We start from the raw sequence: 22,573 nt of genomic DNA on the forward strand, positions 1-22,573 counted from the left end.
TATCAAGCATTGAACTTATTTCTTCTTTCTAACTGCATTTCCATGCCCTTTAACCCACTTCTCTTCATCCTCCTGACTCACCCTTCCCAGTCTCTATTATCTGTTTTTCCACTGTCTACTTCCACATGATCCCAGTGTATTTTCGATTTAAGAAGTTATTTTGCCAGCTCTGACTCTAAAAGTCTAGAATCAATGACCAGGTCAGTGGCAATGAGTACTCTTAGTGCCTGGATTGTGGTCCGTTCTCCATTAAAAGAAACTAGACTCTTTGGAGAAATGACTAATTTCCAGGCTGGTGCAGGAAATATACAAGACAAATACGGAACATCTTGTCAATCCAGCAAGGATTCCACCAAAGATAACTGAGGTCATGTTAACGGGACTCGGGAGCCAACTGGAAGAGGCTCCTATTGGCTAAAGATGGAGAATCTGAGCATCAATAAGAATAATAATGGCAATGGATGGGAACATAAAAAATATCTTTAGACCCATGAGTTCAAAATGATTCTTAAATAAACACATTGGTTACCTTTGGAGTTTGCTAGGAAACCAACTCATTATTCTGACATTTGATTTAAAATAAAAACCACACACAAAAAATCAAGCATTATCTTGCCTTCCTATATGAACGGTATTTCAGGATAAGCAAATATTTGATGATAGAAAATTTCTTTCTTAAAGAACTCTAGCTAATGCAGAAAGAATGATAGAATATCACCACTTTCCAATCCCTAATGAAATAATGAATCTGGTCACTGACTGCTAAAACTATTAAGTGAAAAACTAATGGAAACCTCATAATGCCACATTAGGCAGATAAGCCGGAAATCATTGATGAGCCTCAACATCATGAACCAGAAAACACACAGACATTCTGTGCTTCCTGATCCAATGCAGTAGGAAAGGCCCAAAACCACCTATGAATACCATTGCCAAAAGGTGGAAGTTGATTACAGAAAGGAACTACAGGGGATAGAGGAATATGTTAAACTATATCTCATTGATGCAGTTAGCAAAATCCAGAAAGTGTGACGTTCTACAGGACAGATGTTCTGGTTTCTGTAACAAATAAATTATAGAAGCAGAAATAATCGTCTCTGGGTTTAAAGTCTTAGAGACGTGTCAACCAAATGTCATATGTGGACCCTATTTGGATCCTGATTCAAACAAATCAACTGTTAAAAAAAGAGAAAGACAACTGAGGAAAATCAAGCACTGATTGGATATTTGGTGATATTACGCAATTGTGTTCAAAATTTTAAGGACGATAATAGAATAGATCATCTTTTTTCTTTAAAAAACTGGAATTTGTTGAGAAAATTCGAAAGATTCATAGGGGTCTCTCCTTCCTGTCTAGGGGTGAGATAATTCGATACAAAAGCAGCATGAGAGGCATTTCTATCCACAGGGTCCCAAGGTAGCATGTGGCTTCCACTGGGCAGTTCTTAGTCCCCCCAGATGATGACCACCATTGTTCTGTTGAATAACATGTGTTTTTGTCTTCCTAGTGATCTCTTGTGGGAACCCTGGGACTCCAAGTAATGCCCGAGTCGTGTTCAGTGATGGCCTGGTTTTCTCCAGCTCTATCGTCTATGAGTGTCGGGAAGGATACTACGCCACAGGCCTGCTCAGCCGTCACTGCTCAGTCAATGGTACCTGGACAGGCAGTGACCCTGAGTGCCTCGGTGAGAGCCCAGGCCCTATGGGCTCCATGGCCAACAGTGGCCCAGATCCTGCATGCCAGAGAAGAAGGCTGTCCATGGAAGATGGTGCAGGATGGTTGGGATGGTGGGACTTGAGCCTGAACGAGAATCACATGCATAGCCTCTGTTGAGCATATGCTGTGTGGCAGCCACTGAGCGAAGTACTTTGTTTCATATGCACATGTCGTTTGATCTTCACCATAACTCCAGGAAGTAGCTACTGTTATCCCCATTTTTTATATGAGATGGCTGACTCTCACAGAGGCAGAGAATGTATATTGGCCATTTCTCAGGCTCTAGCCAATTCCTTGGGCTTTCCCTTTTCTCTCTTAGGATCAAACCCCATAGCTCAACCTGATTCTCTTTTCACTTCAAAGATGCAGCTATCCGCCATCTTTGTTGCTTCGTTCTCTCCTTGTACTCGACCCCACCCAGTAGGGGTTCCTGAGCACAGTGTAGCCTCTCAGCTCCCATTTCTTGCTTCTCTCAAGGGTCATCCCAGACCTTTTCCAGGAAAAGTGAGTCACTGTGGGATCCAGATGGAGGGAAGAGATGGGATGAGGAAATGTGATAAGATTCTCCCTGTCAAAGCCCTAGTCTGTGATTTCAGCTCCGTCTGAAATCCCGTGTCAAGTTCACTTTGGTTTTGAGACCAGAGCTCACCAAGCCCCACCCTCAATTATATGATGACATAGGCATAACCCTTTCATGGGCCATAAGACCCTGCTTCCAGGCTGTCGTCCCTACGAGTCCTCTGTAGGTGCTGTTGGGCCTACAGAGGCCTTCTAGGTACAACAGCAGGTGATAAGATGTACCCCTCAGCAGACAAATCAATTGTCTTATGTGATTCATTAATATACCTGAGGCTCTTCAAACAGAAAACTCCCTTTCCCTGGGCCCCAGCCTCTTTTAGGAACTGAGGCCTCTGGATACTTCCTCTTAGAGGGGGCACTTTGAATAAGGTGAACCTTCATAGCCCAAGTTGCAGTGGTACCTAAGGACAGTGTGGGCAAGAACAGGGCTAATGCCAGGGATTTGACCAAACAAAATTTAAAATGGGCAAGCTGGTGTGGTGGCTCCTGCCTGTAGTCCCAGCTACTCAGAAGACTGAGGTGGGAGGATTGCATGAACCTAGGAGTTTGAGGCTGCAGTGAGCCATGACTGTGCCTCTGCACTCCAGCCTGGGTGACAGAGTGAGACCCTGACTTAAAAAAAAAGAAATTTACAATGGGTAATGTCCAACTGGGATCCTGTGAGGAGACAGGGCATCCCTGATCTGACAGTTTCCATTCTTGGATGTGTGCAGGGAGTGATAGGGATGGTATTGGAGAAGTGGGGTCCCGGCTGGGAGTGAACAATGCTGTATCTCTCTTATCCTAGTCATAAACTGTGGTGACCCTGGGATTCCAGCCAATGGCCTTCGACTGGGCAATGACTTCAGGTACAACAAAACTGTGACATATCAGTGTGTCCCTGGCTATATGATGGAGTCACACAGAGTATCTGTGCTGAGCTGCACCAAGGACCGGACATGGAATGGAACCAAGCCCGTCTGCAAAGGTGTGTCTGGGGCTGCAGATGTGGACAGAGGGCCAAAAAGATACGAAAGTGAGATGTAGGCCCTGAGCATCTATCTAGAGGGGAGAGGGATGAAAGGCCAACCCTAACATCTTATCAGGGAATGTTCAAGGTGAGAAAACTGTCCCCTGAACATCTGCCAGGAGAGAATCAGAAGTACCAAGATAAGGCCTGGGCCATGAACATTGAGGGGAGGATCCCGCAAACAGAGGACTGGGTTGTCACACTTGAGAGAGGGCATTGTAAGGTACAAAAAGATCAGAACTCCCACAGTAAGAGGGCCCCATTCTGGTTCTTCCTGCTTAGCCCAGGCTCCAGGCGGGTGCAGGGTAGTCGGTGATATCAATGACGGTGATGCGGGCTGGTTTCCCAGGACAGCATCAGAACTCAGCCTTCTTTGGTCTCCCTCCAGCTCTCATGTGCAAGCCGCCTCCACTCATCCCCAATGGGAAGGTGGTGGGGTCTGACTTCATGTGGGGCTCAAGTGTGACTTATGCCTGCCTGGAGGGGTACCAGCTCTCCCTGCCCGCGGTGCTCACCTGTGAGGGAAATGGGTCCTGGACCGGAGAGCTACCTCAGTGTTTCCGTAAGTTGCTCACAAGGGCCTTTGGTGCATCCTATTCAATAGCTCCTTCCCCTTGCTTCCTTGGAGCTTTGTGCCTGGAAGGCCCAGAATCGGTAGTCCCCTCCCCAAAACCAGGGAGGAGCTTCATCAAAGACACTATCAAAGAGGGAAGGAAGTGGAAAGGAAGAAAATGAGGATCCCTTAATTGAGCCCTGGTGTGAGACACTGTCTAGAGTCACAGAAGGAAATTAAGCTGGAGATATTGGCGGTGGTTTTTTTACCTGAAGGGTTGTTAACTGTATGGAATAGTACTAAAAGATCTGGGGGTACCCAGTGCTAGATACATATCTGTTTTCATGAAAAATGGCCTGCACAGAAAAGACTTCTGGGAAACCTGTGCTTTTCTGGTGAGTTGCTTTATTTTTTATCCACCTGGCCCAATTGTATCCTGAGGAGCCCCAAGTCTATTCCAGGGCTTACTCCTTACTGAGATCCCCAGTAAGCAGGTTCTGGGTCACTTATTCTTGTCACACCCCGTGAATGGGCTCTGGAAGGTTTTCTCCATGCCCGTGCTTTGGACGAACAGTAGGATGTATTTTTCTAATTGCCATTTATCTAATTCTGCAGAAAACTATCCACCTACTCATGATGCTGTTTTGAGTTCCTCTGAAAATTTGCTTCCATCTGGGAATTTCCTCAGAGGTTAGGGCCAGCAGCTCAAAACTGGACACAGACGTTTGGTGTAATGTTACCCTCTCCAACCTTCACATACTACCAGGGTCAAGTCTGGACTCAGCAACCTTGCTTTTCCTCTGGAGAAATAGCTGAAGTGCCTTTTAACAATGAATTACGTCATCATGGAAAAATTTTACCCATTAGAAAATACAAAAAAGAAAGTAAAAGTCATCTGAACTCGCACTTTCCAATGATAACCACAGTCCAGCTTTTGATGGTGTCCCATGTGAATCACTGTGCATTTTTGCATAGATAGTGATATGTATACATTTTCAAGAACTGGTATTGGCTCATGCTGTACGTACTGTTTCATAACTTATATTAATTGATAGGCCACCAAAACCTTTTCATCAATACCTTTCTACCTTTCTTTGTCAGTATTTACTGATCTATGCATCATCATTTTTAATGGCTTTAAAGAATTTCCTTGTAGATACAAGTTGTTTAATCTTTTCGCACTGGTGATGAATTTAGATTATCTCCAACTTAATCATGTTAGAAGCAGTTCTGCAATATGTATTCCTGAAAATTGCCTTTCTTGGCCGGGCCCAGTGGCTCACGCCTGTAATCACTTTGGGAGGCCGAGGTGGGAGAATCACGAGGTCAGGAGATAGAGACCATCCTAGCTAACAAGGTGAAACCTTGTCTGTACTAAAAATACAAAAATTAGCCAGGCATGGTGGCGGGCGCCTGTAGTCCCAGCTACTCGGGAGGCTGAGGCAGGAGAATGGCGTGAACCCAGGAGGCGGAGCTTGCAGTGAGCCGAGATTGCGCCACTGCATTCCAGCCTGGGCGACAGAGTGAGACTCCGTCTCAAAAAAAAAAAAAAAAAATTAGCCAGGTGTAGTGGTGCACATCTGTAACCCCAGCTCCTTGGGAGGCTCAGGTGATCTGCCTGCCTCGGCCTCTCAAAGTGCTGGGATTACAGGCATGAGCCACTGTGCCTGGCCAATGTGTGTTTTTTATTAAGCTGGTTTAATACAGTGATTTTAAATTTCTGTAATCACCAAAACCCTCTTGTCATTCTCAAAAAAAAAAAAAAATTGCCTTTCTTTACTCCTGCAGCAAAGCCCTAGGCATGACAATGCTGGGCCGAGGGCAGTCACGCCTCCCTTCTTGACATATGTTGTCAAACTGTCTTCTAGAAAGTGTCCCAATTTACATTCCCCACAGCAGTTTATGAGAATGTTTCTGGATGCACAGCCTCATCAACAATGGATTGTGCCAGTATTTTTAAATATTTACCAGCCTGAGGAGCTTAAAAAGATAGCTCATTACTTTAATTGGCATCACATTGCTTATGAGAAAGGCCACGCCATTTGCTCTTCACTTGTCAGCTGTTTGTGTTTCTGGTTCTTCCTGTTGCCTCCTTCTGGATACAGTAACTTCTCATCAATCAATTTTTAAACTGACTTCTAACTGGTCAGCATAGACTCCCCAACCTTCAGGGCAGAGGCTGCAGGTCCAGCTTCATTTTATTTTGCATGTGGTTATGTACCTCATGACTCTATGTACATATACAAACACACACACACACACACACACACACATTTGCATTATAGCATAAAGTGATGCTTGAAGTGATATCATGGTGAGCTTTGCCTTTGGTAGTCAGTTTTTAGTGACACTCCCTGATGTTAACATGGCCTGAATGAAATGGGTATACCCGTATACTACCCAGGTCCAGCTTCATTTTATTTTGCATGTGGTTATGTACCTCATGATTCTGTGTACACATACAAACACACACACACACATTTGCATCATAGCATAAAGCGATGCTTGAAGTGATATCATGGTGAGCTTTGCCTTTGGTAGTCAATTTTTAGTGACACTCCCTGATGTTAACATGACCTGAATGAAATGGGTATACCTGTATACTACCCCAGTCCAGCTTCATTTTATTTTGCATGTGGTTATGTACCTCATGTCTCTGTGTACACATACAAACACACACACACACACACACACACATTTGCATCATAGCATAAAGCAATGCTTGAAGTGATATCATGGTGAGCTTTGCCTTTGGTAGTCAATTTTTAGTGACACTCCCTGATGTTAACATGGCCTGAATGAAATGGGTATACCCGTACACTATCTACCGCACTGTAAATGTGTACCCTTTAGGGAAAGACATTTGACACTACACATCAAGAGCTGTGAACATGTTCAACCCTTTAGAAAGAATAAGTTCACTCCTAGAGAATTCTCCTAAGAAAGTAATACACATGAAAAGAAAAAACAAAAAAGAAAATAATGCCTGTGAAAGAAGAGTTATATATAACTGTATAACAGAAAATGCCCAATATAAGGGTTATGATAAAATATAATTATGGCACAACCACTTGTTGCTAATTGTGTAGCCAATAACGATGATGATGTCATAAACATAGAAAATGTTTACAAGATAATGCTAAATGAATGAAACAAGATTTACGATCACATGGACTTGGCTTTGCCACTCCGCACAAGTTTACATACAACTGAACAAAGACTAGAAAAGAATGTGTGTGAAAATGGAAAAAAAAGTTTTGGAGAGTGGGATTGTCATTTATTTTCCCTTCATGTTATAAACTTCCTGTAATGTTACTCCATTACTTGGATCATTATTAATAGGCACTTTGAATGTAGAAGGGAGAGGAAGCCCCCATCAGCCGCAGCACCGCAGTGGGCGGAAGCAGCTACCTGGGCTGTCCCGGTTCCCAGAGTTCAAGCTCAACTAGGAAGGGAACAGTGCAAAGAACAAAGGTGGGGGTGTGGGACTGGAAGATTGGGTTCCAGAAAGCAGCTTAGACGTGCCTTTCTCCCTTCGTCTTCCCAGCTGTGTTCTGCGGGGATCCTGGTGTCCCACCCCGTGGTAGGAGAGAGGACCGAGGCTTCTCCTACAGGTCATCTGTCTCCTTTTCCTGCCATCCCCCTCTGGTGCTGGTGGGTTCTCCACGCAGGTTTTGCCAGTCAGATGGGACGTGGAGTGGCACCCAGCCCAGCTGCATAGGTGAGAGGTCATCTGGGGCAGAGAGTATCCTGGCTGGGGAGGAGGGACCTTCTTTGGGGCCTGAGATGATCACTTTCCTTCCATGTCTTCAGTGGTCTCATCTGCAAAAGGGAGCATCTCCTCCTCTGAGCTTCTGCAGCAGGATGTAAAATAGCCAGAGCTAGTGTGCTTCAAAGAGTCAAATAGGCAGCTAGGGCCAAGGCTCAGGTGGGGATCTCAGTGGGCAGGGAGGTCACGATGTGGCCCCATTTTCTTTTCTACACCTATTTCCCAGAGTGAGACGAGGCAGTGAAGGCTTCCATGACCATGTGATCTGTGTCTTTGTTTTGGCCATCCAGATCCAACCCTGACCACGTGTGCAGACCCTGGCGTGCCACAGTTTGGGATACAGAACAATTCTCAGGGCTACCAGGTAAGGAGGTCAGCCAAGATAGGGCCTTCCTACATCCTATCCCTTCCTGTCACTGCCGTAAGAGGACCCAGGGGCCGGACGCAGTGGCTCACGCCTGTAATCCCAGCACTTTGGGAGGCCGAGATGGGCGGATCACGAGGTCAGGAGATGGAGACCATCCTGGCTAACACGGTGAAACCCCGTCTCTACTAAAAATACAAAAAATTTGTCGGGCGTGGTGGTGGGTGCCTGTAGTCCCAGCTACTCGGGAGGCTGAGGCAGGAGAATGGTGTGAACCCAGGAGGCGGAGCTTGCAGTGAGCCGAGATCGTGCCACCGCACTCCAGCCTGGGCGACAGAGCGAGACTCCATCTCAAAAAAAAAAAAAAGAGGACCCAGGGACCTTCCTCAGGACAGCACTTGGGAAGGACAAGAGCTTGGAAAGCGCAGAAAGAAAGCCCTCTGCCTCTTTGAACAGTGCTCCATGGGAGCACCCTGCAGAAACAGAAGGACCCTAACATCCATCAGAGAAACTGATGAGAAAGGACAGTGGCGTGCAGTTCCACGAACACTTCCAGCCAATCCTGGGCAGGGTGGTTGTGGAAATACAGAAATGAGTAAGACAGACAGACCTCTGTCCTCAAGGTGCCCACCCCACCCACAGACACTGGGCTAATGCACAGTGGCAATGAACATGTGTCACACATGAGGCAGGCCCGTCGGCATGCCTGGCCCATCAGGATGCAGGCCCTGCGGACACATCTCAGATGAGCTTTGGGAGGAGAGAACCTGAACAGTCTGGGTTGGGATACATTGAACAGAGAAAAGGAAGAAGAGGAAAGTATGGGTGTGTTCAAGGCAAGACAATTAGCTGGAGTCCAAGACTTGCCCAGGAAAATATCAGACTAACCTGGACATGACAGGCTGGGATCTAGTCAAGTAATGTGACTTATTCACTCGGTCTGTACTCACTCGGCATGTGCTTATGGCACTGAACTGTGCTAGGTGCTAGGAATACAGCAGGAACAGGACAGGCTGGGTGCCTGTTTGAAGGGAACTGCCCGGCTGAAGATGGTAAATAAATAAACAAGCTAGCTTCTGACAGCACTAGATGCTACACAGTGTGATATAAAGGGGTGTGAACGGGGTGGGTTGCCATTTTAAGAAGGGTAGTTAGGGAAGGGTGACATTTGAACTGTGGCCTCCATGATGAGAAGGGCTAGCCCTGTGCAGAGCAGGGTGACATTCCTGGCTGAACGAAAGGCTGGTGCACAGGAGTGCTGAGGGAAGTGTTTAGCAGCCTGGGATGAAATCCAAGACAAAAAAGTGTTCAGCATGGAAGAAGGGAGTGGAAAACAGGCCAGCTAGCAAGTTTTCAGCCCCATGAGAGAGGAGAAGGAAATGTAGTCCAGAGCGAGGCTAGGGTGGAAAACAGCTTGGTCCTGGTGTGTAAAGTTAAACATTCACACACTCTATGACCCAAAAGTTCCACCTCTGCAAACATATCCCAGAGACACTCTTGCACATGTTACCAAGAGACAGGAAAGGTTGTGGGTATAGTCACGTGGTGGATTATTATACAGCAAAGACAATGAATGAACTACAGCTCTGCATGATATAGATGCATCTTAGAAACATACTATCAAGTGGCAAAGGTGGCATGACACAACTTTTATAAATATTAAAACCAGCAAAAACGTATTAAATTGTTTAGAGATATGTATGCACATATGTGGTAGGATCGTTTTTTAACAAGGCAAGGAAATTAACACAAATTTCCAGACAGCCTTTACTACGGAGGAGTGTTGAGGAACAGAACAGGGAAAGAGCCCCTAGGACATTACAACCATGTCCATAACGTTCTAGCTCTTAAGTTGCATGTGGATTCAATCTAAAATGTCCACTTTATTATTATACTTTATATGTGTTCCATATATTACTTTGTGTATGTCAGATATCACATAATTTTTGCAAAGGCAGCAGCGTCGGACAGGTCATGCAGGGCCTTGAAGCCATGATAAGTATTTTCGATTTTATCCAAAATGCCATTTGAAGGTGACACAATCTGATTCTTCATTTGAAATATTACTCAGGCAATTGAGAATGGAAGCACTTAGACAAGGAGGACACTGTTGTCATGACTTCAGGGAAAGAGAAGGTGAGAAGTGATCCTGAACGCTTGTTCAGGATACGTTTTGTAGGTAGAACCAAGAGGACTCATTGATGGGATGGATTGTGGGGTCAAAGGGATCAAAGATGACTGGAGGTTTTTTATTTGCACAACTGCATGGATAAAGGTGCCATTTGTTAAGTCAAATGATGAAATCCAAGATAAAAAGTGTTCAGCATGGAAGAAGGGAGTGGAAATTAAGAGTTACACGTTGCATTTGCACATATTCCAGTAGGTAATAGGGACATATGAGTGTTTGAGCTGGGAAGTAGTATAATCCAAGTTGCAGTGTAGGAAACAGATCTAGCCACATTACACCAAGTGGATTGGGTAGGGAGAGATGGAGACTGTAGTTGCGGGAGTGTCGGGTTGTACAGCGAGGGGCTGGTGGAGGGTGAAGACGGGGAACATAACTGAGCAGAGTGGGGAGGGAGGGTGGCAGTTCATTCAACAGATTCTGTGGGGGCCATATCTGTAAAGACAAGTCTCCCATCCTTAAAGAATTTGTAGTTTCATCAAGGAAAGGGACACACACACGATATTTAATTTACGCTCTTCTTCACATTTTGTAAAACGCTGTCAAACCCGCCATCACATTTGAGTGTCACAACATTCCAGTGTGATTGTGGCAAGGATGGTCATCCCCACTTTATCCTTAGGAAGACTAAAGTTTAGAGCATTCCACGTAGCCTGTCCTGAGTAAATGCAGAAGCCAGAACTCGGATCCAGGGTCTTCTGACTCTGAATCAGGCACTGTGTCCACAACAGAGTGTAATATTATAACTTTGTTCAGGCTATTAGATGAGGCCTTGTGGAGGAGGCATCATATCAACTGCCTCAAAGGAGGAAGAAAATTTAACCAGGCAGAGAATCAGAAAAAGAGTTTTGCAGGCAACAGCAGGGGAGGAGTTGGGCCGTGGGAAAGTGGTCAAGGGACAGATGTAGGAAGCACTGCTGGAAGGAAGGGGCCGATGGGACTTTGTGTCCTTGCCGCAGGTTGGAAGCACAGTCCTCTTCCGCTGTCTAAAGGGCTACCTGCTTCAGGGCTCCACCACCAGGACCTGCCTCCCAAACCTGACCTGGAGTGGAACCCCGCCTGACTGTGTCCGTGAGTGCAGACTTCACCCACATCCCAGGAAAATTCCTCTTGCCCCAGCTGGGCATCTGGGACATGCTTGGATCCTCTGAATGACAGGGAGCTCACAACTCCCCATGTGAACCGACATTGGTCTCTTTGTAGTCCTTACGCGTTAGGGCCTCACAGAGGACTTCCACACAAAAGCCTCTCTGATGCTGGAAGGCAGTCCCTATGCCTTAGCAAAGAGAAAACTATCCAGTGGCAGCAGCAAAAACTAACAACTACAAGGCCAGGCCTCAGGGTGGAGAGATCAAGCTTTTGACCCAATGACTCCTTTACCCTCAGGAAGTGCTGCAGGCTTAGGTTCCCCATGCCCAGAGTCAACCAAGCCGATATCCACATGATCTCCATCTTGGCCATTCCTCTCGACACAGAGCTTGCGGTTAGGGTGGAGGATTAGGGAAGGGGGATGCTTGGCATGAAAGGGACTAGAAGGGGAAGGAAGAGGATATTCTATCTAGGAACAGAGGAATGCTCAAAAGGGCCCCTGAAGCCCCTAATCTCCTCCGGTCCAACAAGATCTTTCCTCTCATCCAGCCCACCACTGCAGGCAGCCAGAAACGCCAACGCATGCCAACGTCGGGGCCCTGGACTTGCCCTCCATGGGCTACACGCTCATCTACTCCTGCCAGGAGGGCTTCTCCCTCAAGGGTGGCTCCGAGCACCGCACCTGCAAGGCGGATGGCAGCTGGACAGGCAAGCCGCCCATCTGCCTGGGTGAGTGTGCCTGCTCAGGGAAGCTCTCCAGGGTGGGAGGCTGAAGGTGCCAGCTGAGCTTGAGCTGAAAGAGGGCAAAAGAGAAGGAAGGAATCGCATTTCCAGGAGCTGGATCCTGCTTCTGATTTTCTAAGGTTCTGGGTCTAGAAGAGCAAACCAGAGAGCGGTCCAAAAGGGTGCATACTCAACCCACCCCAAGGGTTGCCCCCTTTGCCTGGGCTGAAACACTCACAGGATCACATTTCATCATCGGGCAGAGGAAAGTGCTTTCTTCCACCAACCTGGAGTGACACATTACGCATATTATACCCTTGATAAAACAGCACCTGCCTGTAGGTCCCTTGGGGTTATGAGGATGTCCCAGACCTCCTTCCCCTCTTCATTCACTCGTTCTCTATTGATTGAGAGTTCATGAGGCCCCATGCCTGCACTAAGCATGAGGGATTCGGAGGGGAAAAACACAACCCTGCCATGTGGAAGACAGACATATTATCAGATTTTATATCTGGAGTACCTGGAGGAACATGGAGATGTGCCAAATGCTGTAGGAATGAGGAGGAAGGGCACTAAAGTGGGAGAAAGGAGAAGTCAGGGAGGACTTCCTGGAGAAGGTGATGTCTGAGTCCAGTCTTGAGAGAAAGGATTAAGGATAAAGGATTAGTTCAGTGCTGGAATAGCATTAAACTCTCTAATAGACACTGACCTTACCAGATACCAGGCATTGTGCTACGTGCTTTGTATGTTTCAACTCATTTAATCTTCACAAGATCCTATGAGGCTATTTAATATATGAGGAAACTAGGGCACAGAGAAGTTAATTAATGTATCCAAGGTCCCCAGGTGAGAAAGGTTAAGAGCTGAAGCTCCATACCCTGATGGTCTAACTTTAGGATCTATGAACTATTTTGCTATCCTGCCACTCAGAGGGAAGCCTTCAGGGTCAGAGATTGTATCAGAGCTAGAACTTACTAATGGTGTTTTATTTTCATTGTATCGCTTGTAAATTTCTTTTGTTTTCCACATATGGTAGTGATATAAAGTACATTTATTGAAGTATGTTTATTAAGTTTTTATTGTGATAGAATATACATAATATAAAATTTTAAGTGTACAATTCAGTGGCATCAGTTATGTTTATGATATTGCACAGCCATCACCACTATCCATTTCCAGAATTTTTTCATTATCTTGAACAGAAACTCCATACCCATTAAACAGTAACTGCCATTTCCCCCTTCTCTTAGCCTATAGAAACTGCTGTCATACTTTCTGCCTCTGTGAATTTGCCTATTCTAAGTACCTCATGTTAGTGGAATCACACAGTAGTTGTTCTTTTGTGTCTGGCTTATTTCCCTTAGCACAACATTTTCAAGATTTATCCATGTTGTGGCATCTGTCAGAATTTCTTTCCTTCTTATGCAGGAATCATATTTCATCATACGGACGTCACTTTTTGTTTATCCATTCACCTGTTGATGGCTCTTTAGGTTGTTCGCACTTTTTGGCTATTACAAACAATGCTTCTGTGAACATACATGCACATGTTTTTGTTTTAATATGTTTTCAGTTCTCCTGGGTACATATCTAGGAGAACAGTAACTCTGTGTGTAATATTGTGAGGAACTGCCCAAGTTTTCCAAAGTGCCTGCACCATGTTATTCCCACCAGCAATGCCTCGGGGTCCAATTTCTCGACATCCTTCCCAACAGTTGTCTGTCCTGTTTTAGTGTATCCATCATCAGTGGGTATAAAGTGGTATCTCATTGTGGTGTTTTTTATTGTTTGAATTTTCATCCAATTAATTATTTTTTAATTGACAAAAGTTGTATATATGTAGAGTGTACAGCATGATGTTTTGATATACGTATACATCGTGGAGTGGCAAAGTCATGTTAATCAACATATCCATTAACTTCATATACTTGCCATTTTTTGTGGTAAGAACACAAAATCTACTCTCAGTAATTTTCAAGTACACAGTGCATTGTTATTAACTGTGGTCACCATGATGTACAAGAGATCTTGAACTTATTCCCCATCTAACTGAAATTCTGTACCCTTTGACCATCATCTTTCCAATTCCAACCCCCCAGTACCACCCCACCCTAGCCCCTGGTATCCACCATTCTCTACTTCTATTAGTTCAATTATTTTAGATTCCACAGATAAGTGAGATTGTGCAGTATTTGTCTTTCTGTACCTGGCTTATTTCACTTAACATAATGTCCTCCAGGTTCATCCATGTTGTCACAAATGGCAGGATTTCTTTCTTTTTTAAGGCTGCATAGTATTCCATTGTGTATGTATTCCACATTTTCTTTATCCATCCATCCACTGATGGACACTTAGGTTGTTTCCATATCTTGGCTATTATGTTGCAATAAACATGAGCGTGCAGATATCTCTTTGACTTACTGATTTTGTTTCCTTTGGATGTATACTCCATAGTGGTATTGCTGGATCATATGGTAGTTCAATTTTTAATTTTTTGAGGAACCCTCATACTGTTTTCCATAATGGTTATATTAACTTAAATTCCCACTAACAGTGTGCAAGAGTTTCCTTTTCTCCACCACCTTACCAACACTTGTAATCTTTAATCTTATTTATAATAGTCCTAACAGGTAGGAGGTGATATCTCATTGTGGGTTTCATTTGCATTTCCCTGATGGTTAGTGATGTTGAGCATTTTTCATATACCTGTTGGCCATTTGTATGTCTTCTTTTGAGAAATGTCTATTCAGATCCTTTGTCTGTTTTTAAATCAGGTTATTTATTTTCTTGCTATTGAGTTGTTTTAGTTCCTTCTATATGTTCCTTAGATGTTAACCTCTTACCAGATGTATGGTTTGCAAACAATTTCTCCTATTCCATAGGTTGCCTCTTCACTCTGTTGTTTTTTGTTTTTTGTTTTTTTTCGCTGTGCAGAAGCTTTTCAGTTTGATGTAATCTCATTTGTCTACTTTTGCTTTTGTTGCCTGTATCATTGTGCAAAACTGATTTATATTTCCTTAATGGCTAATGGTGCTCATCACTTTTTTTGTGTATGTTTTCCTTAGAGAAATGTCTATTCAAATACTTTGTCCATTTTTTACTGATTTATCTTTTTACTGTTGAGTTGAAAGAGTTCTTTCTCTATCTAAAATACAAGGCCTTTATAAGGTACATGATTTGCAAATTGTTTCCCATTTCATGGGGTTTCTTTTCACTCTCCTGTTGGTGTTCTCTGAAGCACCAGTGTTTTTAATTTTGATAAAATCCAACTTACCTATTTTGGGGGTTGCCTATGCTTTTGATGTCATATCTAAGAAACTTTGAAACATCCAAAGTCACAAAGATTTATGCCTGTGTTTTATTCTTAGAGATTTATAGTTTTACCTCTTACATTTATGTCTTTGATCCATTTTGAATTGATTTTTTATGATATTAGGTTAGAATCCAAACTCATTCTTTTGTATGCGGACATCCAGTTATTCCAGCACCACTTGTTGGCAAGACTGTTCTTTCCCTATTGAATTGCCTTGACACTCCTGTCAAAAACCATTTGACCATAAATGTATGAGTTTATATCTGGATTCTCTGTTCTATTCCATTGATCTCTATGACTGTCTTTATGCCATTAACCACCCAGCCCTGATTACTGTAGCTTTGTAGTAAGTTTTCAAATTGGCAAGTGTCCCAGTCTGAGCAACCTAGGGAGACTACATGTCTACAAAAAAATAAAAGTGAAGAAATTAGCCAGGAGTGGTAGCGTATGCCTGTAGTCTTAGCTCTTCAGAAGGCTGAGGTGGGAGGATCACTTGAGCCCAGGATTTGGAGGTTACAGTGAGCTATGATTACACCACTGCACTCCAGCCTGGATAACAGAGCAAGACTTCGTCTCTAAATAAAAATATTTTTTTTAAATGAAAGAAAAGAAAAAAATTGGAAAGTATCAATTATCCAACTTTGTTCTTTTTTAAGATTGTTTGCCTATTGTTTTGCCTTTTGTTTCTACACAGATTTTAAGATTGGCCTGTCAATTTCTGCAAACTAGAGAGCTGGAATTTTGGCAGGAATTGCACTGAATCTGTAGATCAATTTGGGGAGTATTGCCATCTGAACAGTGTTAAGGTTTCCAATCAATGAACATGTGATGTCCTTCCATTTATTTAGATGTTTTATATTTTTCAGTGTACAAGTCTTGCATTTGTTTGGTTACATTTATTCTTAAATATTTTTATCTATTATTATAGCTACTTTTATTTTAAAATATATAATGTTTTAGATGCAGCTGAATTCAACGCCTTACTGTATGATCTTGAGCAAGCCCTTTCATTTCTCTGCCTCTCAACAAGTTTCTCTGCTGTAACACGGGGACAATAATCTCTACTTCAGAGTTTTGAGAGCAGAGTAAATGAAGACGTGCCTATCACAGTACCTCACACATAAGATGCTCTCTCCTTCTTTGCTCCCTTCATCTACGAAACCTAAGATGATAAAGCCTTCTGTTCAGAAATACACTTGCATTGAGTCACTGCAGAAACTTTCTCCACAGCCTTCTGTATACGCAGGCATAGGCTGACCTCCAGAGTTGAAGGAGGTTTGCTAAAGCTGTGCTCCCCGCCAGGGCAGACAGTGGGAAGCCTGCCCTTAATGGCAACAAGGCAGATTTTCTATTGTTTCTCTGCAAAAGAAGAAAAGACATTAATATTTACTGACCATGACTTTCTGTTCATAACCTCATTTATTCAGCATAGACCTGTGAAGTATGTTTTAGTTTTTTCCATGTTTCAAATGAGGAGGCAAAGACTCTGAGTGGTAAAGTTACTAGTCAAGGTCACACAGTCATTAAGTGACACTGCTGGGACCTAAACCTTGGCTGTCTGGCTCAGGCCCAGAGCTTTTGCCTTTGCTTTGCCTATGAGGGCTTCTTGGTCTTAATCTCATCATTCCAAGGGAGGAATGCACTCCTCTGCAACCCCCACCAGGGCTCACGGAGCTCACTGTTGATGGGTAGAAGTTCCTCCTTCATGCGAGGCATCTGGAAGGAAAGCACAGTCAAGGACAGGACTTTTTTTTTTTTTGAGATGGAATCTCGCTCTGTCGCCCAGGCTGGAGTGCAGTGGTGCGATCTTGGCTCACTGCAAGCTCCGCCTCCCAGCTTCACTCAATTCTCCTGCCTCAGCCTCCCCAAAGTTTTCAATGAGGGCATTCAGGGAGTCTGTGCACTTGGATGGGAAAATGTATACCTTTATTTTCCGTTACTTTTTACTGGAATGTAGCAGCTCCTTTAATTCTGAACATAGACAACAACCATTAGGAGTGTTAGCACCTGTGACTTTGTCACCCATAGAAATTGAAGAGATTTTTGTTTACATTCCAGTTGCTACCAATATCAGGAAATATTGGTCATGTTCCTGACGACTTCAAGATTATGGTCATTTCTAGACTCGCTGCTAGATCCCATTTTTTAATATAGTGATAAAGAATCACATATACCACTATATGCTAATGTCTTGTCTACTATTTTAATAACTCCAGCTGATAAAATGGACTTCCTTTGTAACTCTTAGTATTTTTTATTCTGAGAGAGATCCGCAGCATCATCAGACCATCAAAGCAGTCCACCTCCTGGTCTAAAAAATAATAAGTCCAAAGCAAGATCTCAAAGAACCCATTGACCTAAGGTCAGACAGGTGGCCATTATTTTTCCAACAGAGTATGAACCAGAAGCTGAACTGTTTTCTTCCACACTTTTTCCCCAGCAGAAGTCCGGCCCAGTGGGAGACCCATCAACACTGCCCGGGAGCCACCGCTCACCCAAGCCTTGAGTATGTATGGTCCAGATCATTGGCTCAAGAAACTGGTGTTACTTTTTTCACAGAGTTAGCCAGAAAACACGAGTTGCTGAGAGTTGCTGAGGGCCTAGAGGAAGGCCATGAAAACTATCTATAGATCTGAATGGCTTTCCCTACCCACCTCCCCAGCCCAGGCAGACTTCAGAAGAAAGTGAGCCTGAAGGAAGCAGAAACTTCATCTGGAAGAAAGAGCCAGTGTCTTCCAACTGGAAGCTCTGGAACTGTTCATTACTACAGTCCCTCCTGGCATAGAACTGGCCAGTGTGTGGTCATACAAACACATCGACCCAGGTCATGCCCGGAGAGCTTCCTGGAAATGGTTACAGTTTAAGATAGGTCTGGGGTCTTTCCAAGTATCACATCCAGAACTGGATACAGACTGCAGATGTGGCCTGGCCGATGCCAAATTCTTAGAGACTATCACATCCTTTTATGAACCTTCTACTTTTATTTATCACATTAGCATGTGTATTATGCAGGAAACGAGGCTAGATTTGGCATTAGAAACTCAATTTGAGTACCATTTTGGTCACTGACCAGCTGTGTCCTTGGACAAGTGAGCTTCACCTCTTAAGCTTCAGTAAAATAGAGATCATAATAATTGCCATAGAGAATGATTACAAGGATAAATGACAATTTTAGTAGCTATCACTGATTAAGCGCTTTTACACATGCAGTATCATGTAACATACAATTTGTAACATTGGTCATTTAACCCCTACAATAACCCCGATAAGGTAGATGGGATGGCCACCATTTATAGGAATACAGGCATAGCCTTTACAGGGAGAAAGTTAAGCCTTTTGCACATGATCAGACAACTGATAAGTGACAGAGCTAAGATTAGACTCTGGGTCTGTCTGACTTCACTTGCCCATGTTCCGATTCACCATGCTATACTGACATGTCAGTTTTCTCTCTCTTCTCCCCTCTTCCCTTTCTCCATCTTTTAAACACTTCTCCTTTTCTCCTCTTTTCTTCTTCCTTCTTCTCTCCCTCATTTCTAGTTCCCTCTCTATATCTTTTTAAATAATTTAATTTTATTTGACAAATAATAAACATATATTTGTAGGATACAATGTGATGTTATTCTATATGTATACATTTTGGAATAAATAAGCTAATTAACATACCCATCATCTCACTTAGTTATTTTTTTGTGATGAGAACATTTAAAATCTACTCTTTTGGCCAGGCATGGTGGCTTACGCCTGTAATCCCAGCACTTTGGGAGGCCGAGGTGGGCAGATCACCTGAGGTCAGGAGTTTGAGACCAGCCTGACCAACATGGTGAAATCTCATCTCTACTAAAAATACAGAATTAGCCTGGCATGGTGACGCATGCCTGTAATCCCAGCTACTTGGGAGGCTGAGGCAGGAGAATTGCTTGAACCTGGGAGGCGGAGGTTGCAGTGAGCCGAGATCACACCATTGCACTCCAACCTGGGCAACAAGAGCAAAACTCCATGTCAACAAAAAAACTACTCTTTCAGCAATTTTGAAATGTACAATACATTCTTATTAACTATAGTCACCATGACATGCAGTAGATCACCAAAACTTATACCTCCAGTCTAATGGAAACTTTGTACCCTTTGACCATCTCCCCATCACCCTCCACTCTGCCCCAGCCTCTATAATCATCATTCTACTCTCTACTCCAATGAGTTCAACTAGATTCCGTATGTAAGTGAGATCATATGATATTTGTCTTTGTGTGCCTGGCTTATTCCACTTAACATAAGGTCCTCCGGTTCGTACATGTTGCCGCAAATGAAAGAATTTCCTTCTTTTTAAAAACTGTCTAGTATTTCATAGTGTATGTATATATACCCTTTTCTTTATTTGTTCATTCATTCACGGACACTTGGGTTGTTTCCCTATCTTGGCCATTGTGAATGATGCTGCAATGAACATGGAAGTGGATATTTATTTCAGTTCCCTCCACCCATCCACTCTGAGACACAAGAGGAGAAGAGGCCAGAGCGTTCTACCACCCTCCCCACACGTTAGACGTTGGGGAAAGGAAACAATCCCAGTGAGTGGGCTGGGATCAGTCATCAGGTCACCCCAATTCTGGCAGCACACACAAAGTCCTCCTCACATCTATTTCTCAATTCCTCTAGTTCCTGGGGATGTTTTTGCCAAGAATTCCCTGTGGAAAGGGGCCTATGAATACCAGGGGAAGAAGCAGCCAGCGATGCTCAGAGTGACTGGCTTCCAAGTTGCCAACAGCAAGGTCAATGCCACCATGATTGACCACAGCGGCGTGGAGCTGCACTTGGCTGGTAAGGAGCAGACCCCTCTATGGAAGCCAGGAGGATGGATGGGCACACACCCTTAGCAAGGATGAGCCTAATGGCATTGCATCATACTGTGATGCAAGGCTCAGACTTGTCTGGTGGTCAGGGAAGAGGAAATGTCTATTCATCTTTACGTAATAAAGCACCATGGACTAAAGGGAAATGTTTAAATGACAAATATTAATAACTTGAATATATAAAGAACTCTTATAAACAAAGGGAAAAGACTGATAACCCTAAACTGAACCCAAAATAGGGGCAGAGACTTCCCAGAAGCCAAAGTACAATCAGTCAACAAACAAAGGAAAAAATATTTCTCAGCAATCATCAAAAACAATGTAAACACGAAACGTCGTTTTCCACTTACACTATCAACTCAAGAGTGTTTTTAAATGATAACACTTAGTGCAGGTCAGTTTCAGCCATGAAGACCAAATTCTAAAATGGTACAGTTCTGGGGAAACAATTTGGCAATTTGTATCAAGATCCTTGAAAATGATTGGACCCATTAATTACATTTCTAACCATTTTTATCATAAGAAGATATGGAGGGAGTCAAACATTTTTAAATAAAGGCTGTTCCCATTACAAGGCCATTTGTAGTATGTAAAAACTGGAACTAGAAAATTTTCCTAAAATAGAGAAATGGGTATTTTAATGATCGTATATCTACTAGATGAAATATTATGCCAGTGTTGAGGGAAATGCATTCATTATAATATATTTAAAATATGACTCCAGTTTTTTAAAGGAAAACATTACATTCATAAGAAAGAAAACTGGAATTATTTACAGTAATGTGGTTATTTCTTAGTGAGATCAGGAGAGATTATTTTTTCTTCATGCATCTCGGCATTCTCTAAAATTTTCCCAATTTTCAATCTTCCTATAATCAGAAAAAGTAAGTACCTTAGAAAATAGTGTTGACTAAATAGATGGATAGATAAATCAATGTGTGAGTGAATGAACATGTTAATGCACAACCCCACACACAATTCTATCTACGCATTCATGCGTGCACACACCTATGCAACTGCGGGATGACATTTGCTCATTTCACACATGATAATAGACACGTTCACATGCTCCCATGGCCATGCCCTCGTGAACTACTGCACCCATTGAACTGTCTGTGCATCAGGGGACAGATTAAAACACACAAAATCATATTCTCACACATGCCTGTGTCAATAGGATCACAACCTCAACCCAGTAATCCAATTATTAACATACATATGCATATCTTAATAATTCTTGCATATAAGCACATTCAGCCTACACAAACCCACACTCAACACTACACTTACAACTTAAAGGTATGTGGGGAATGTTTATATCAGCAACTACACATGAAATTCCACCCAGAAACTTACACCCACCAACCCACAAACTTTAGTTTTGAAATTTTTCCAGATCTTTCATGTGTAACCCCAGAACTTTATTTCCCAGGAACTTACAAGAAAGAAGATTTTCATCTCCTACTCCAGGTGTACCAGATTACAGGGCCGGTGGAGATCTTTGTGAATAAGTTCAGAGATGATCACTGGGCTTTAGATGGACATGTAAGTTCAGCAAACTCACCTCCTCCCCTGATTCCCAGATCACTGACAGGGAAGGGGAGGACAAAAGGGTGTGCGAACTCCTAGGATCAATCTGGAAACTTGGGAGGAGGTTTTCTGTGAGGCCCTGCCTAGGAGCAGTAAGAGGGTCCTCATCTGCTAATGAAACAGGCAAAGGAAAAGATTCTAAAAGCCAGAAAGTTGGAGTAAGTTCTGTTGTTTGAACAGAAAGCAAGGGATGAAGATCGGGGACAGAGGGAATTCAGGCTAGCTGAAGGTTTTGATGTGGTGGGTGGGAGCTGGAAGAAGGCAGTGAGTCTCACGTGACTACCTTGAACTTCTGCTCACACTTGAGGATGCAGATTGTCAGTGATTTAGCAGAGCTTTGAGAGACCAGGACATGGCAGTGGGATAGGACTTTCTTGCATTCCCTTGTGGAAAAGACATTCTATTCTAGGGCTTTCTTGAGGTGGAAGCTGGGTCTCCAGTGACACTTCTCTGGCCATACCTTCCTATTTCACACATAGTGGAGTTGAGCATAGCGTCCCCTGCTACGTCCTCCATTTCTCTGTCTTGGATTGCTGGAGCTAGAAGAGAAAGCATAGAATGAAGCGAGAGGTCATGGTAGAGCAGAATAGCAGAGAGCTAGGGAGTCACAGTGCATTCTCATGGACAGGACCAGCTGGTGGAGGGCTGTGGCAGAGTTGACTTTGCTTCATAAGCACATCAGGAGAACCAAGTGGCTTCTCCAGGGACTGGCACATGCGGGTAGTTCCTTGGTAGGCCCAAGGGTATCTGTAGGTCCCCTTTGTAATCCAAGTATGAGCCAGCTTCAATCATCGTGGCCCAAAAGCTGTGCAGGAACAATAGACTCCAC

At 43.6% G+C, this 22,573-nt stretch overlaps 1 protein-coding gene across 1 annotated transcript in view; it reads left to right on the plus strand.

Moving 5' to 3' along the window:
* CSMD2 (CUB and Sushi multiple domains 2) overlaps positions 1 to 22,573 on the plus strand; it is a 602,688-nt gene that overhangs the window by 574,050 nt on the left and 6,065 nt on the right. The window contains exons 59-68 of the mRNA XM_033228874.1: positions 1,509 to 1,685; positions 3,084 to 3,263; positions 3,694 to 3,867; positions 7,406 to 7,579; positions 7,918 to 7,991; positions 11,136 to 11,247; positions 11,815 to 11,994; positions 17,745 to 17,807; positions 19,961 to 20,122; positions 21,587 to 21,699. Coding sequence (XP_033084765.1) covers positions 1,509 to 1,685; positions 3,084 to 3,263; positions 3,694 to 3,867; positions 7,406 to 7,579; positions 7,918 to 7,991; positions 11,136 to 11,247; positions 11,815 to 11,994; positions 17,745 to 17,807; positions 19,961 to 20,122; positions 21,587 to 21,699 — 1,409 coding nt within the window. The remainder of the gene's footprint in view (positions 1 to 1,508; positions 1,686 to 3,083; positions 3,264 to 3,693; positions 3,868 to 7,405; positions 7,580 to 7,917; positions 7,992 to 11,135; positions 11,248 to 11,814; positions 11,995 to 17,744; positions 17,808 to 19,960; positions 20,123 to 21,586; positions 21,700 to 22,573) is intronic.

This window comes from Trachypithecus francoisi, unplaced genomic scaffold (assembly GCF_009764315.1).
Source record: "Trachypithecus francoisi isolate TF-2019V2 unplaced genomic scaffold, Tfra_2.0 Lachesis_group12, whole genome shotgun sequence".
In the NCBI taxonomy this organism is placed as follows: Eukaryota; Metazoa; Chordata; class Mammalia; order Primates; family Cercopithecidae; genus Trachypithecus; species Trachypithecus francoisi.